The sequence below is a fragment of the Prionailurus bengalensis genome, chromosome A1 (assembly GCF_016509475.1).
Source record: "Prionailurus bengalensis isolate Pbe53 chromosome A1, Fcat_Pben_1.1_paternal_pri, whole genome shotgun sequence".
Lineage (NCBI taxonomy): Eukaryota > Metazoa > Chordata > Mammalia > Carnivora > Felidae > Prionailurus > Prionailurus bengalensis.
Genome location: NC_057343.1, coordinates 201,209,618 through 201,225,409, shown reverse-complemented (window position 1 = coordinate 201,225,409; position 15,792 = coordinate 201,209,618). Strand labels below are relative to the sequence as shown.

General features: G+C 36.0%; 1 protein-coding gene across 1 annotated transcript in view; it reads left to right on the top strand.

Annotated features, from left to right (window-relative positions):
* The window catches only part of ITGA1 (integrin subunit alpha 1), a 159,815-nt gene that overhangs the window by 121,036 nt on the left and 22,987 nt on the right, over positions 1–15,792 (top strand). Inside the window, exons 15-20 of the mRNA XM_043598743.1 lie at positions 974–1,104; positions 5,639–5,805; positions 7,232–7,368; positions 9,279–9,389; positions 11,221–11,430; positions 13,190–13,270. Coding sequence (XP_043454678.1) covers positions 974–1,104; positions 5,639–5,805; positions 7,232–7,368; positions 9,279–9,389; positions 11,221–11,430; positions 13,190–13,270 — 837 coding nt within the window. The remainder of the gene's footprint in view (positions 1–973; positions 1,105–5,638; positions 5,806–7,231; positions 7,369–9,278; positions 9,390–11,220; positions 11,431–13,189; positions 13,271–15,792) is intronic.

Sequence of the window (15,792 nt, the reverse complement as noted above, 5' to 3'; positions counted from 1 at the left end):
AGCCACAAATATTTAAGCATGAAAAATGTTTCTATTGGTTTGCCTTGTTTGGCTTCTGAATTTATGGTTTTTAAGTGAAAAACAAGAGGATAAGAAGACCCCCAAGTTTAGGGAGGGTCTGTCAGTCCTTTCTTCTTGCTATCAGTTCTATGAAAATATTATCAGCTTAGGGGCCCCTGGATGGTTGAGCATCCAACTCTCCATTTTAGCTCAGGTCATGATCCCAGGGTTGTGGGATTAAGCCCCGCGTCAGGCTCCTCCCTAAGTGTGTAGCCTGCTCAGGAATCTCCTCTGTCTCTCTCTGTCTCTCACTCTCCCTCTCTCTAAAATTAAAAATATATATGTTATCAGCTTGAGTCAAAGCTAAACCAGGAAGTACAACTTTTAAACACACTATGTATGGGTGTACACAGTGTGCACAAATCAATGTTCAAGAACTCCATATTCATTTGTGCCTATCGATTTTTATAGTGCCCTTGACCTTTAACAAAGAAGATCATATATTGGAAAATGTATCTGATGGAATGTGCTATTTATATCCACCCCCCCAATTCTTTGACCCCTAAACTGACCCCTAGGACAAACTTCTACTCCCCCTCTTGCTTGTATGATGTGTTTTCAAGGTTCCAGTATCTTCAAATAACTCTGTGTTATGGGACTGAGTGGAAACTAGAAAGGAAGAGCCAGTTACTCACTAATGTTTTCCTTGAGCATTAGACAAGATGACGTTATATAATTTTTTTCTCTCTGGTGTCAGTGACCCTGAAATTATTTTGTCTGTACTATAAAAAGAATAACTTTTGGTAACATCTGAGTAATTCATCTTGTCTCCACATGAGGGGCTTTTTGGGCAGTTTTCCAAAACGTCTTTAAATTTAATATTATGTTAACCAATCCAAGTTCTCAGATTTATTTAAAACTGTTTTTGAATATACTCTTCTGGCATAAAACCTCTCTGTTGGTACTTTCACAGCGTATTGCATCAGGTGGAGATGGCAAGACACTGAAATTTTTTGGCCAGTCTATCCATGGAGAAATGGATCTAAATGGGGACGGTCTGACTGATGTGACTATTGGGGGCCTTGGTGGTGCTGCCCTCTTCTGGTATGTATTGTAATAACATCCTATTAGTCATAACATTTCACAAATAGTTCCAGAGCTCGGTATGACTAGAGCTCATTCATACCAAATATTTTCCTTTATGCTCTGTTATTTAGATAAAAGTTATGTAGTTCAAGAAGCTGTATAAGTCAATAAATCTTAAAAATAAAGAAACCATATTAAAGAAACAAATAGAATCAACCCTTAATTTGGGGTATCTATTATGTGCTCAGCACTAAGGTAGGTATTCTGTTTTAGGGAGCAGCATAGGAGAGAAAGAGGGCCTCATAGAGAATTATATAAATAAGAAACCATCCCTAACTTTGACTTGTTCACAGACTTTTATGGTAATTGATTCTTCATTCTTCATTTACCTAATACATGTAATTAGACAATTGTACGTCATTGTCTGTATATACATTGTTGGTCAAGCATAGAAGCATCTTCAATGATATCTCTACTCAGCCTTTAAAATGTCTGCATCCTCAAATTAATTTCAGTTCATTCTAAAATTCTAGTCAATGGTCAGATATATATATTAATACCATTTTACTTATTAACTTATTTATTAATAAAATAATTTATTGGGTAATGTCATTAATAACCCCAACTTAACTAGTTAAAAAACACAATTTCAAAAATGGTTCTTTTGGGAGGAAAAGTGACTAAAAAATCAAGGATAATCTTAAGATAAATTTCGTGTGATAATTTTTTAAATGTTTCAAACTTCATTAAGAAATATAATTAAAAGGGCACCTGGGTGGCTCAACTGGCTAAGCATCTGACTCTTCATCTCAGCTCAGGTCATTATCTCCCAGTTTGTGAGTTTGAGCCCCACATCAGGCTCTGAACTGATGGCATGGAGCCTGCTTGGGATTCTGTCTCTCCTCTCTGCCCCTCTCCCCTGCTTGTGGCGCTCTCTCTGTCTCTCTCTCTCTCTGTCTCTCTCTCTCTCTCAAAATAAATAAACTTAAAAAAAAGAAATTAAAAATACATACAATGGAAATATTTAATATAAAAAATATATTTATATTTATGCCATGTGCTTTGATGGCAAGTCCATATATTGATTCTTCCAAATCAATCATTAGTTTAAAGTAATTTAGATGGAAACAAATATCAATGGTCTTTTCCCCAAAAATATTATCTAGAAAAGTAGTGAAGATAGAGACCTGAAACTAGATGACTTTGTCATAAGTTAAGATAACTAATTGCAACTAGAATTATAATTTATAACATTGTAATAGCATTGTATGGTGACAGATGGCAATTGTACTTATTGTAGTGAGCATAAGGTGATGAATATAATTGTTGAATCACTATGTTACACATTTGAAACTAATATAAAATTATATTTCAACTATAGTTCACCTTAAAAAACTCAAGGAAAAGAAACATTTTAAAAAGAGATACTGTTTAAGAACTAATGGCCAAATACAAATTGCATATTAAACTGTACGCAGATAATAACTATTATGTTAAGAAATGTTTTAACTGTACAGTGCGGGGGTGGGGGGTGAGAGGGAGAAAGAAAACTGTAAGGTGATGCCTAGGAAAGGAGAATGCCAGGCAGCAAGTAGCTGTGACTTTGGGGATGACAGACCCAAAACCAGCTGAGATCACCAGTGTCAGCAACAAAGGGTATATTTACTTTTTGTATGAACTGGTAATCATGAATTAATTTATTATGATAACCTTAACTCAAACATATTTATTGTATTCACTCTCATATTAAATATATATATATATATTTTTATGTATATGCAATATGCACATATATATGTATATATGCTACATATATATATACACATACGTACATACAATAAGGGCAATTTTTACTCTCCAGTTTTGTTTCAAAGCCTTCTTACAAAGCTCTGAAGACTTACTTATGACCTCTTTTGCTGCCGGTCAGTGCTTTATCATTAATGGGCCAAAATGACAGAGTTGGGTCCCTGTCACTCCCAGCAGAATGGACCAAACCAGCATACAGGGACACAAAGACTAAGACTTCACAATGCTGAAGGAGGGATTGAGAGTGGATATAGATGGCAGGCAATAAACAGAGGCCCACCAGCAGTCAGGGACGTCCAGGAACAGATATTGAGAGCCCTATCATGTGGAATAGATTGCACCATAACCCCTTTAAAGACCTGGTTGGGGCAGAGAGATGTGCAGTGGGGAGCTTCATTCTTGGAGTATCCAAACTACTATGCAGGAAATTAGACATGCTCATTCATTGCTGGTGAAAGAGTAAACTGGTTAAAACACATTAGAAGGTATTTGCCAATAAGTGTTAAAATATTTACACTTTTTAACACAGAATTTAGTTCCTAAAATTAAAAAAAAAAGAAGTTTTTAGTGTTTATTTAGTTTTGAGAGACAGAGAGAGATAGGGCGTGAGTGGGGGAGGGGCAGAGAGAGAGGGAGACAAAGAATCCAAAGTAGGCTCCAGGCTCTGATCTGTCAGCACAGAGCACAATGCAGGGCTTGGACTCAGGAACTGCAAGATCATGACCTGAGCCGAAGTCAGACGCTTAACCGACTGAGCCACCCAGGCGTCCCAATTTCTGAAAAATTTTTAAAACTCTAATCTTTATCTAAGATATACAATCTTTAGAGCCATCACAGCACTGTGCTAGCAACTTTTTAAAAAGCAAATTAGTACAGGAGTGCCTGGGTGGCTCAGTTTTTTCAGCGTCCAACTTGGGCTCAGGTCACGTTTTCCTGGTTTGTGAGTTTGAGCCCCACGTTGGGCTCTGTGCTGACAGCATGGATCCTGGCTCCTGCTTCAAATTCTGTATCTCCTTCTGTCTCTCTGCTCCTCCCCTGCTCACTCCCTGTCTCTCTCTCTCTCTCTTTCAAAAATAAAAATAAACATTAAAAAAGCTTTTTTAATAAAAAACAAATTAACACAAATGTACCATAAGAAAGGATTGAGTAAATAGGTTACAATACATGTGTATGCTGGAATAATTTATTGTCATTAAAAATAATGTTGCCAGAAAAATACAAATATTATAAGGCTGTTCATTATATCATGATAAGTTTTAAAAGTATGTATGGATACATATGTACATGCATGTGTGTGTATGTCTCTTTTTCCCACACACATACGCACACACACATATCCATATCTATAGATAATATATTCTTCTGCAAAGAAAAAAAGCATATCAAATGTTAATGGTGATTATTGCTGAGTAGTAAAATTACAAGTGATTTCTGTTTTCTTTGTTTCCTTTTTTATGTTTCCATGTTTTCTTTGGGTAAAATGTTTTAAAAGAAAAGTAACTATAGTTTTTTTAATGCAAAATCAAATCGGGGACCTATGTATTCACAAGCTACCTAGCTACAGGACCTGTACTTGTCTGTACAAGTATTACAGTGGACAGAAGCTGTCCATGGGCCTTTGGACTCTTTCCAGATTGGAAACAAACTTGAAAATTCCCAAAATATGGTTTTGGTTCTGAAGTTGCATCTGAGCACTTGGTTCCATCTTTTTTCCATCACAAGAAAACAGATTTTTGGCTTATGAACTGTAAGGAATGAAAAATAATTTTCCTTCAACCTTCTAAGTTCTTGGCTGAGATCCCTGTTATAAAAGATTAACAAGATAAAAATAGAGATTTATAAATTTGTATATCTCATGTATACATGGGAGATACCCAAAGAAAAATGAGTAATTCCTTGAGGTGGTTTAGAATTCAGACTTAAATCCATTTTATTTATTTTTTAAGTTTATTTATTTATTTTGAGAGAGAGATTATAAGAGGGGCAGAGAGAGAAGGAGAGAGACAGAATCCCAAGCAGGCTCTGCACTGTAAACATGGAGCCCGATGTGGGGCTGGAACTCATGAACCATGAGATCATGACCTGAGTTGAAATCAAGAGTCAGATGCTTAACCAACTGAGCCACCCAGGAACCCAAGACTTAAATATCATTTTAATAGAGACAAGAGAGAAGGTATGTAGGCCTCTACGGGGAGAGTAAATGATTTTTAAGAAAAATAAGTGGGCCTTGGAAAAAATAAATGGGTGAAATGATAGTTTGTGACCAAGTTCACACTGTGACCAGTGTGGTGTCTCTTATGTTGTGATAAGAGTCAGTCCTCTCTGGTTGATGAACTCGAGTTGAGTTCTTTTTGGAGTATCTATCTTTAGGTAGAAGGAAATTTCAGAGAAAGCTTCTTCCTGTATTTACTGTTTATCAAGTGCCTATAGCTCAAAATAATCAATATACCAAAGTGATGTGTTTTGGGGTGACATGTCCTAAACTTCTGTAATCACATTTTGGGGTGGCATATTCTCCTACCATTTAGCACCAGAAGTTGAAGATGGTTCCAAAACATCCTGGGTGTCCTCAGAACATCATATACCACCTCTTCTGTATCAAAAACTCACCAAAGAAATGGAGTCCTGAGAGGCCAACCATACACAAAGAAGAATCACCATCAGTGCATTCACACTGCACTGGCATAGTGATGGCATTCATTAAATGTGACAGTATGTGAGCAGTCATCACCATTTATGTTTGTAGGTCCCGAGATGTGGCTGTAGTTAAAGTGACCATGAATTTTGAACCCAATAAAGTGAATATCCAAAAGAAAAACTGCCATGTGGAAGGAAAGGAAACAGTATGCATAAATGCTACAGTGTGTTTTGATGTGAAATTAAAGTCCAAAGAAGACAGAATTTACACAGCTGGTGAGTATAATATGTATACCAAGTACTTTGGGGCAGGAGGACAATACATTTGCTCTCACATCAGGAAATCCAGTAAGATATTGTATTTCCTCTGTGATAGGGATCTGCATTTCACCCTTGCCCCTGTGAACATGCTGAACCTTGAAAAAAAAAATCTACTGAAGAAAGAATATGTTATGGAACCCAGTAAGTTCTGTAGCAGACACTGTATGGTTATATGCAATGGCCTCAACAGTCCATGGTTCCCCTCTGGCTCTCCCCTTTACCGCAAACAACCAGGTACTAAAAACAATAATAATAATACAAGTTTGGAGATTAGAGTTTGGGAACTGGGCTCCAGAGGAGCCCAGTTTTCCTTCCTGTGGGTTTTCACAAACCCTCTCTTCCTTCTTCTGCCCCTCTTTGGTAAGACTGATATTGCAGGGGACCTGAATGCTTTGCCACCCCCACCTGACTGAGGTTCATTTGCTCTACTCAGAAGGTGACCCTGGCTTTTGAGAATCAGACATGCTCCATGTGTGAGTTCTCAGGCACAGCCTGGGTGTCTCCTCCTCCCTACACGCACACTTCCTAAGGTTTTTTTTTAAAGATATTAAAACGTGTTAGATTCAAAACTGTGGAGGCCATTGGCTGCAAAAGAGTAGTTTACTCTACAAACCAAGGGTAAGTGAAATACGAAAAATCATTAATCCTTAAAATCTGTTTTTCTTAGTTTGCTCTACATGTGCATAATTATGCTCTGCAATGGTCCTCTGATTAGAAGATAATTAGCTATAGGAGTGTAAAATAATGATTTACATTTTCATATACAATATTATTTCAGTCTCATTTGATTTCTGTACAGTAACTAAGGGTTCAAATGAGTAGGATTGTTGCCTTTTTAGAAAGTGTAAGGTTTAACTTGTTTTTTTATTTTGGTACACCTATTTTCTTAAACTTATTTTACTATGTGCTTTGAACATAATCTAAAATGACCTTTTCACAAAATAGGTAAAAATTCATTAGTGTATTTTTTTGTGTGTGTCTTTTGAAATATATTCAATATTCTAAGCAGGACTTCAACATTGCTAAACTAAAAATAATAATAATAATTTAAGTGAAAACCCAGTAAACACATGCATGGTCAGGAAATTAGTTGATATGTAGGTGTACACATATGTGTGTGTGCATATGTACATATACATTATGAAATAAGTGTAATTAAACATTAACAGCAGAGTGAACTCCGAAGGTGGTTCTGTAGAGTTCCTAAAGATTATCTTTATGACTGTGAGTACCATTGTACTACAGTAATGGGGATAAGCTGAATAATAGAAACTATTTGTTGATTGATTGCTCACAAGGTTTTTCTATAATGCTAATTTAATGAACTGGACCATATGAAAGTTACCCCAAGTAAATGTTTCTTGTCATTTTTTTTCCCCAGATATACAGTACCGTGTCACACTAGATTCACTAAGACAGATATCACGAAGTTTTTTCTCTGGAACTCAAGAAAGAAAGATTCAAAGAAACATCACAGTTCAAGAATCAGAATGCACTAAGCTTTCCTTCTACATGTTGGCAAGTAAATCATATGTTATAGTTGCTTTATTCCAAATCAAGAATAAAGCACAGATGTCTTATTTCAAGTCACCCATATTATTTTATTTTGGAGTGCACATCACAAAGTAACCTTCATTTTATTTGGTCACTTTTATCAGAAAATCACAGACCTGATCTTCTCATTTCCAAATACATTTCATAAGACTATCTTTCATCTTCCCTGTGTGTATGTTATCAGATACCCATATATTATGGAATAGCAAAAGGCACAGTGCACTGGTTGATAAGAGACCTTCTGCCTTCATTCACTTACTCATTTCTTGTATCCATTCATTTATTCTTTCAACTTGAAAACATCATTTAACTTTTGTGGGCCTCATCTGTCAAATGTAGATAAGTGGCTACATGCCCTGAAAACTTTTGGGCCATATGCTTTCCCGGGTCCCTTCTTATCCACTGAATTTTGTATGTTGCTCTTTGACTTTAAATTGAAGAGGAAAAAATCTGTTATTTTTTATTTCATGATAACCTAAGTTTCTTTATGATACCTAAGTTTCTTTCTATTACAGTGATGAGGGAGCCTTAGAAAGCAAATTCTTAATCTCCAGAGATGGCTAGGAAGCCCTTTTGAACCATTTAAAATGCATTTTATTGAGTCATTGTGTAAATGGGGAACATTCCCAATAAGGGCAGGAATTTCTTAAACATTTTCTTATAATGTACATGGTACTTAAAAAAAGAGAGAGAGAGTGAGAGAAGAATGGATATTATGAGAAGACACTGATTTTAGTGACTGAGACAGACCTGGAACTTGTACATGATCTTGGAATTTTAAAGGAAACAGGCCAGGTTTCTACCACCTTTGACTTATTTCTGTATTATTGATGTATTCATATTCTACATGTTTAAAATATTATAGTTGGGGTAGGGAAGTGACAGAAAACATGCCCTGCTGGTGTACTGTATTTCTCCTCAGTGATTTTCAAGTTAATATTCCCCACGACATACATTGAAATTAATTTATCTGTCAACACTAATATCAATCTATAATCAGAAAAAACAATTGGAGTTATCCTCCTATCTATTTCATCAGAACTGAGCGTTTAGGAGTTCGAACTTGTATAGAATCCGAAAGGGTGTGAAACCAGATGTGGCACCGCCTCCAACCTAATAGAAGTAACTGTAGTATATATTTGTCCAAAATTTAGAATATAGCTATGTCTGTGCACTATGTGTGAACCAGTTTCAAAATTTCCAAAATTTTTTTGCATTTAAATGGATACTTTAACATTTATTCCAGAGTCAGGCAGGATGGAATTTATAGCAAGGCTTCCTCACATTCCAAGTGATTTTCACCAACTTGTTTAGTCTCTTAGAGGCCCAGTTTTTCAAATGTAAAATAATGACTATAAGAGTCATTCATCTTGGAAGATGTTGAAATACTTCTCAATAATGTCTGTAAAGTTCATAATTCTGGACATGCCATAAATAATGGCCATTGCTGATGATAGTATAAAACAATATTGATTGCATTCATACTACTTACATATCACTTTATATTATGAAATTCTTACAACTCCAGGCATATATTATGCTAATTAAATTCAACTCAATTTAAATAAAGTTTGCTCTTTTGAAGTTGGGAGACTTTCCTGGAAGTATTACTTGGCAATTTTTAGCCTAAGGTCTCAAGAGAAAAGATATTCTTATGCAAAGTACAGCACACCGGATCACTCCAGCAGGGCTCCCTAAGAAGCTAGAGGTGAATCAACTGGTCATACTCTGAAGCCTGTGCATTCCAGCCATGTCCCTTATCAAGGCAGAAGGCCACCTCTCTCCAGTGGAGCAAGAGGAAAGAAGCCATGACAAGGTCAGAACATCCAGTAATGTGATACCAATGATAAAGTGTTTTATGTTTCAACCTGTAGGACAAGCATGACTTTCGGGACTCTGTGAGGATAACTTTGGATTTTAATCTTACTGATCCAGAAAACGGGCCTGTTCTTGATGATTCCCTACCAAATTCAGTACATGAATATGTAAGTCAGATTTTTTTAAAATTCAGAATACGTATAAGTAAATATACTTGGGGAGAGAAACCTGTAACACACAGACATACACACACAACCCTAAATCATTTTTTTTTTTTTTTACAAAAAGAATAAGACTCTTCTAGACTTTTCTCAACTCTTCTACTTCCTATTGTTGGAGCTCAAGGGAACTTATAAATACCACCTATTTTTTTTTTATCTCTCCTGAATTTAAGACCAATAGAAAGAAAGACATGGGTTGGCCTACTGGAACTCCCTTTGTTACCAACAAACACTGAGTGGCAGGGCTTGGTTTCAGCATACTGGGTGTCTTCCTACTGAACAAGGCTTAGACCACAGATTACCAAATATATCATCAGCAGTGCTCATCAGTCTCAGGCCTTTTTCGTGTGGGCTCACCTCATAAAACTTGCAGAATGGAGATATAGAGCAAGAATGTATGCTTTCCATGGGCACACTGCTGCCCCAAGAGCAGGAGAGACGGGAAGGGACTGAGCTGTGTTCACCATGTTCCTGCTTCCAAATTCACAAAATCTGGTGTCCCACCCCTGAGAAGGAGTAAGTGAGCAAGTAGAAGGATGGGGTAGCACCAATGGAGGAGACATTAAGGATGGGGAATTAGTTTTCCCCATACCCATATCTTTCACTCTCCCTTTCTTCCTTTCAAATATATTTACTGTGTGTCTTACATGTACCAGACTTCAGAGCTTACAGACCAACCCAGGAAACAAGTATTAGGTGGGAAGTAAAGCATGTGCTCTGGAGGAGAACTTCATTGTTCTCTGGGAACTTTTGCCTAGGCAGAGAGCCAGGGGGTGCTCTCCTGAAGCTGTGATATTTAAATTGAGATCTGAAGCATAGGAGGATTTTCCATCCTATTCAGAGGAGTGGAGGGAGCAGTGTTTCATGCACAAGGATATGTGTAAAAGTTCTGAGGCATAAAGGAACTAAACTAAACTCTCTAGTGTGGCTGAAGCTAAAGAGCAAAGGGGGAAGGTGATATGGGATGAGATAGGCAGGAACCAGATCATTCAGGACTTTGTGCTACTGCACAGATATTTTGAAGAGCAATAGAATGCTATGGATGCCTTTAATTGGTTCAGTGATAGCACTGGATTTGTATTTTTTTCAGGATTACTCCAGCTGCAGTGTGGAAAATGATTGAAGGGAAATGATTGGAATTAGAGTGGGTGCAGGAGACCACTTAGGAAGCTGTTGCATTAGTTCAGGGAGGAAATAAGGATGACTAGACTAGAGGTGATGGTAACTAGAGGTGAGAAGATAGTTGGAAGATACTTAGAAGAAAGGTAGAATGGATAGCTCTTAATGAAGGTTTGGATAACGGCGTGTGACTAATGAGAAGAGGAGTCAGGGAAAGCTCCCAGTTATGTGGCTTGACCATTTTCTACCCTCTGACTGAGCTCTGTTACATTCCTAAGTATTTGATTCTTTTCAATAGGAAATCTCGTAATCAGAGTTGAGCATTAAAGTATTCTCTCATAGATTTGGATCTTAGAGTACTTGACTTGATTTTTCTTGAAACTGTTCTAGTCTGGCAGACTAAAGCCAGTGAAAAACATCTGTGAAAATTGCATTATTTAAAGGACTAGAAGAATTTATATCCAGAAGTTTATTATTTCTCCCTATAAATTATAGGAATAAATCTAAAATTCCTTATGATTTCTGCAGTGGAATCTGTTCTCTTTGTGACTTGCTTAACTAAGTTTGGCAATATTTTTTCTCTTCTCAGCAAGTTAATAATTAATCTTCAATCATGCTTAACTAAATTTCAAAAAATACTTTTCTGTGACCATTTCAGATTCCCTTTGCCAAAGATTGTGGAAACAAGGAAAAATGTATCTCGGACCTCGCCCTGCAAGTATCCACCACAGCAAAGGGCCTGCTTATTGTCAGGTCCCACAATGACAAATTCAATGTTAGTCTCACAGTCAAAAACAAAAAGGACAGTGCCTATAACACCAGAACCATAGTGCATTATTCTCCAAACCTAATTTTTTCAGGAATTGAGGTAAACTTTTAGTTTTATGTTTGTCTATTCATATAATCATTATTTATTAAGTCTACTTTTCCTGCTACTGAACTAATTGTTTTAGAAGAACTAATAATTGGGTTTAGAAGAACAGAGAGCATTTTGTAAAAATTAGTACTCACAAATGGTGAAAGTGCCAAACTTTTTTTAAAAAGGTTTTGTTTTGATAGATTTCTATAGAGATCTGTGACTCTTTTCAGATTCAGTATGAGGCGAGGATCACTGTGATGCAGCAAAATCATGTTTCATGGAGGCATTATGCAGTGAAATTGAGACTAAGTCAAGGAAAAATATCAAAATAACAATCAAGGTCAAATAGTTTAATAGACCTACAGAGAGAGTAATGCATGCATGGAACAAAAAAAAAAACCCCATGTTTACATAAAGAAACATCAAGATACCATTTTTCATTTTCTATGCAAAATCCTTACATTGTTAAAAGAGGTGTTAACTTGTAATGTCTCATTGTCATGATGGAATATTTATCTTGGCAATAACATAGCTGCACAAGATGCTATATCAGGAATAATAATGAGCACTTCCAAATTTGAACTTTTCTTTTAATTCTTATCTCTGAATTAATCCCCTTTATTTAAGATTCTGTTTATGTATGAATTAGTAATATATGTGATTCATATTAAAAACCAGTACCCTTATTAGTATAATATTAAAACTCCATTGTCTAATTTCTGCAAATTCAGACTTTCACTGATATGTGTCTCCATTTATTAGGATATCATTTAAGGACATGATGACTAACAGAGCTTAAAAATATGTCCTTCATTACTACCACATATTTTAGATTCAGTCAAGAATGTTAATTATAAATCCAAATGTGCAAAGTGATACTGGGAAAATATTACCACTGAATTTTTTTCTGGAAAGGGAACTATATTAAAAATTATTGCCAGTATTCTCTTCAACTGACTTCATGGCCTCGGTAGAGAGGCCTCTACATCTTTTAACAGTAACAACAATAGTAATAATAATGACAGTCTTTTCTTGAGTCATATTATATTCCAGACACTGTTCTCAGGGTCCCACTTATTCAATTCTCATTAAGCAAATATGTATTATTGTACTACAGAGATTCTAATAAAATCTCTTTCTGTCATGTTTTAACCTTTCTATAACTGCATTTTACAGTTGATATGTTTATTTAGCTGGCAGCATTATTTTTCCTTCCTATTGGTACACAAAATAATGGTGAGTCTCAGTGGCATTTCCGATTTGATGAAATAGAGTATCACTAGCCTCGTCTAACAGAAAATCAGGCTCAGAGAAGTGAGGAGTCTTGGCAAGGAGAAAGTTAACAGTGATGGAGTCAGAATTTAAATTCTGGGGGTCTCACATCAGAGCTCATGGTCTTACCACTTCACTGAGCTCTTCTTATGATAGGTATTCACTGTGGGCTTCCATGTGGCCGAGTAATATGTGTGGATTATTTAGTCACCTGTGCAGTACATGCTGTTAGTACCTCCATTTTACATTGGAAAGTCTAGACAGGATAAGATGTGATGTGCATTGTCCCTCAGTTTCCCTTAACTTACATGATGTTTTCAGATTTTCCATGGATGGTGAGACAGGTGATCACAGAATAATGTGACTCTCCCAACTAAATTGAGGGACGGATCTTAGCAAGGCAGAATCCAAGGCATACCTGGAAAAATTCTAGAAAACCAAGTTCCAGTATTTCACCTGTGTGTCTGCTCTAATTCTGTTTACTCTTTCTTCCAAGGCTATCCAAAAAGACAGTTGTGAATCCAATCATAATCTCACATGTAAAATTAGATATCCCTTCCTGAGAAGAGAAGAAGAGGTAAGCAGATTATAAAACATACATGTGGCAATTTGATATGAAAAATACCGTGTTCAAAGTTAAATATATAAATCCCTCTAATGGTATTTCAGCCTGATATAGATGAGAAGTTTGAGTTCACAATATTGAGATATTGGAATCAAAAGTCAATTATGGCATGAGTCAAACTCAAATATTAAAACCAAATTAAACATTTATACTTAATAATTTATCTGATAGTAGTAGGCTTTTCTGGCCTGTAGAAAAAACGAATCTTTCAAACAGGTTGGTTTAGAACTTTGTATAGAATTTTTTTTTCATTTCTCTCTCTTTTTTAATAATACCCTCACTGAGATATAATTCACGTACCATAAAATTCACTCATTCAAGTGTACAATTCAGTGTGTTTTTATATATTCACCGGATAGTGAATTGTACAGCCATCACCACAATCAATGTTAAAACATTTTCACATCTCCAAAAGAAACTCTGTACACCTTACCAATTACTTGTCTTTTTTCTCCTCCACTCCTTCCCCCAACCTCAGGCAACCACTAACCTACTTTCTTTATGGATTTGTCTGTCCTGGACATTTCTTATAAATAGAATCATATATTCTGTGGTCATTTGTGACTGGCTTTTTTCACTTAGCATGATGTTTTCAAGGCTCATCCATGTATCAGTAGTTCCTTTTCATTTCCAAATAATATTCCATTTTGTGGATGTATCCTATTTTATTTAGCCATCTATCAGGTTATGGGCATTTGTTTCTACTTTTTGGCTAGTATGAATAATACTATGAATATTTGTGCACAGGTTGTGGTGTGGGCATATGTTTTTCAGTTCTCTTTGGGTGGAATTCCTGGGTTATATGATAATTACATATAACATTTTGAGAAACTGGAAAACTGTTTTCCAAAGTGACTGCACCATTTTTCATTCCTATCAGTGATGTATGTGTTTCTCAACATTGTTATCGCCTATCTTTTTAATTATAGCCCTCCTAGTGGGTGTGAGGTAGTATCTCATTGTTGTTTTGATCTGCATTTCCTTAATGGCTAATGGTGTTGAACATCTTTTCATGTGCTTACTGACTGTGCATATATCTTCTTTGGACAGATATCTATTCAGATCCTTTACTTATATTTCAGTTGGGATGTCTTTTTTTATTACTGAGTTATAAGAGCTCTTCATGTATTCTGCATTCAAGTCACTTATCAGATATATGATTTGTAAATATTTTCTCCCATTCTGTTGTCTTTTCACTTTCTCGATGATGTCTTTTGAAACACAGAAGTTTTTAACCTTGATGAAGTCCAATTAATGTATTTATTCTTTTGTCACTTGTGCTTTGCTAACCCAAGATCAAAAGATTTACTCCTATGTTTCTTTCCAGGAGCTGTATACTTTTAGCTCTTACATTTTGGTCTATGATCCATTTTGATGAAATTCTGTGTATGGTGTGAGAAAGAAAGAGTCCAACTTCATTTTTTGTGTGTGTGTATTAAGTTGCCCCACACCATCTGTTGAAAAGGTTATTCATTCCCCCATTGTATTGGCACTTTTATTGAAAGTCTGTTTATTTTTTGACTCAATTGTATTCATTGATCTATATGTCTATCTTTATGTCAGTACACATGTTTTGTTTTGTATTTATTTATTTAATTAATTATTTATTTATTTATTTTTATTTTGAGAGAAAGAGCATCAGCAGGGGAGGGGCAGAGAGAGGGAGAGAGAGAATCCCAAGCAGGCTCTGTGCTGTCAGCCTGATGCAGGGCTCAAACTCACGTACCGTGAGATCTTGACCTGAGCCGAAATCAAGAGCTGGACGCTCAACTGACTGAGCCACCCAAGTGCCCCATTTTGTTTTGTTTTTGAATGTTTATTTATTTATTTTGAGAGAGAGAAAGAGAGAGAGAGCATGTGCATGTGTGTGTGAGTGGGGGAGGGGCAGAGAGAGAGGGAGACAGAGAATGCCAAGCAGGCTTTAAGCTCAGCACAGAGCCTGATGGGAGGCTGGTTCTCACAACTGACCATGAGATCACCACCTGAGCCAAAATCAAGAGTCAGACGCTTAACCGACTGAGGCACCCCACCTAGGCACCCTTGTTAGTGCACACTGTTTTTATTACTATAACTTCTTGGTAAGTTTTGAAACCTGAAAATGTAAATCTTTTAGCTATGTTCTATTTTTCAAAATTGTTTTGCTCTTCCAGTCCCCTGTATTTTCATTTGGAATTGAGGGTCAGCTTGTCATTTTCTACAAAAAAAAAAAAAAGCCAGCTAGGAGTTTGATAGGAATTACACTGAATCTGTGTATCAATTTGGGAAGTATTGCCATCTTAAAAATATTAAGTCTTTGATCCATTACCATGGGATGTCTTTCTATTTATTTAGATATTTAATTATTTTCAAAAATGCTTTCTATTTTTCAGAATACAACTTTTGCACTTCCTTTGTTAAATATATTTCTAAGCATTTTATTCTTTTTAATGCTATTTTGGATGAAATTCTTTTCTTAAATTTGTCTTCAGATTATT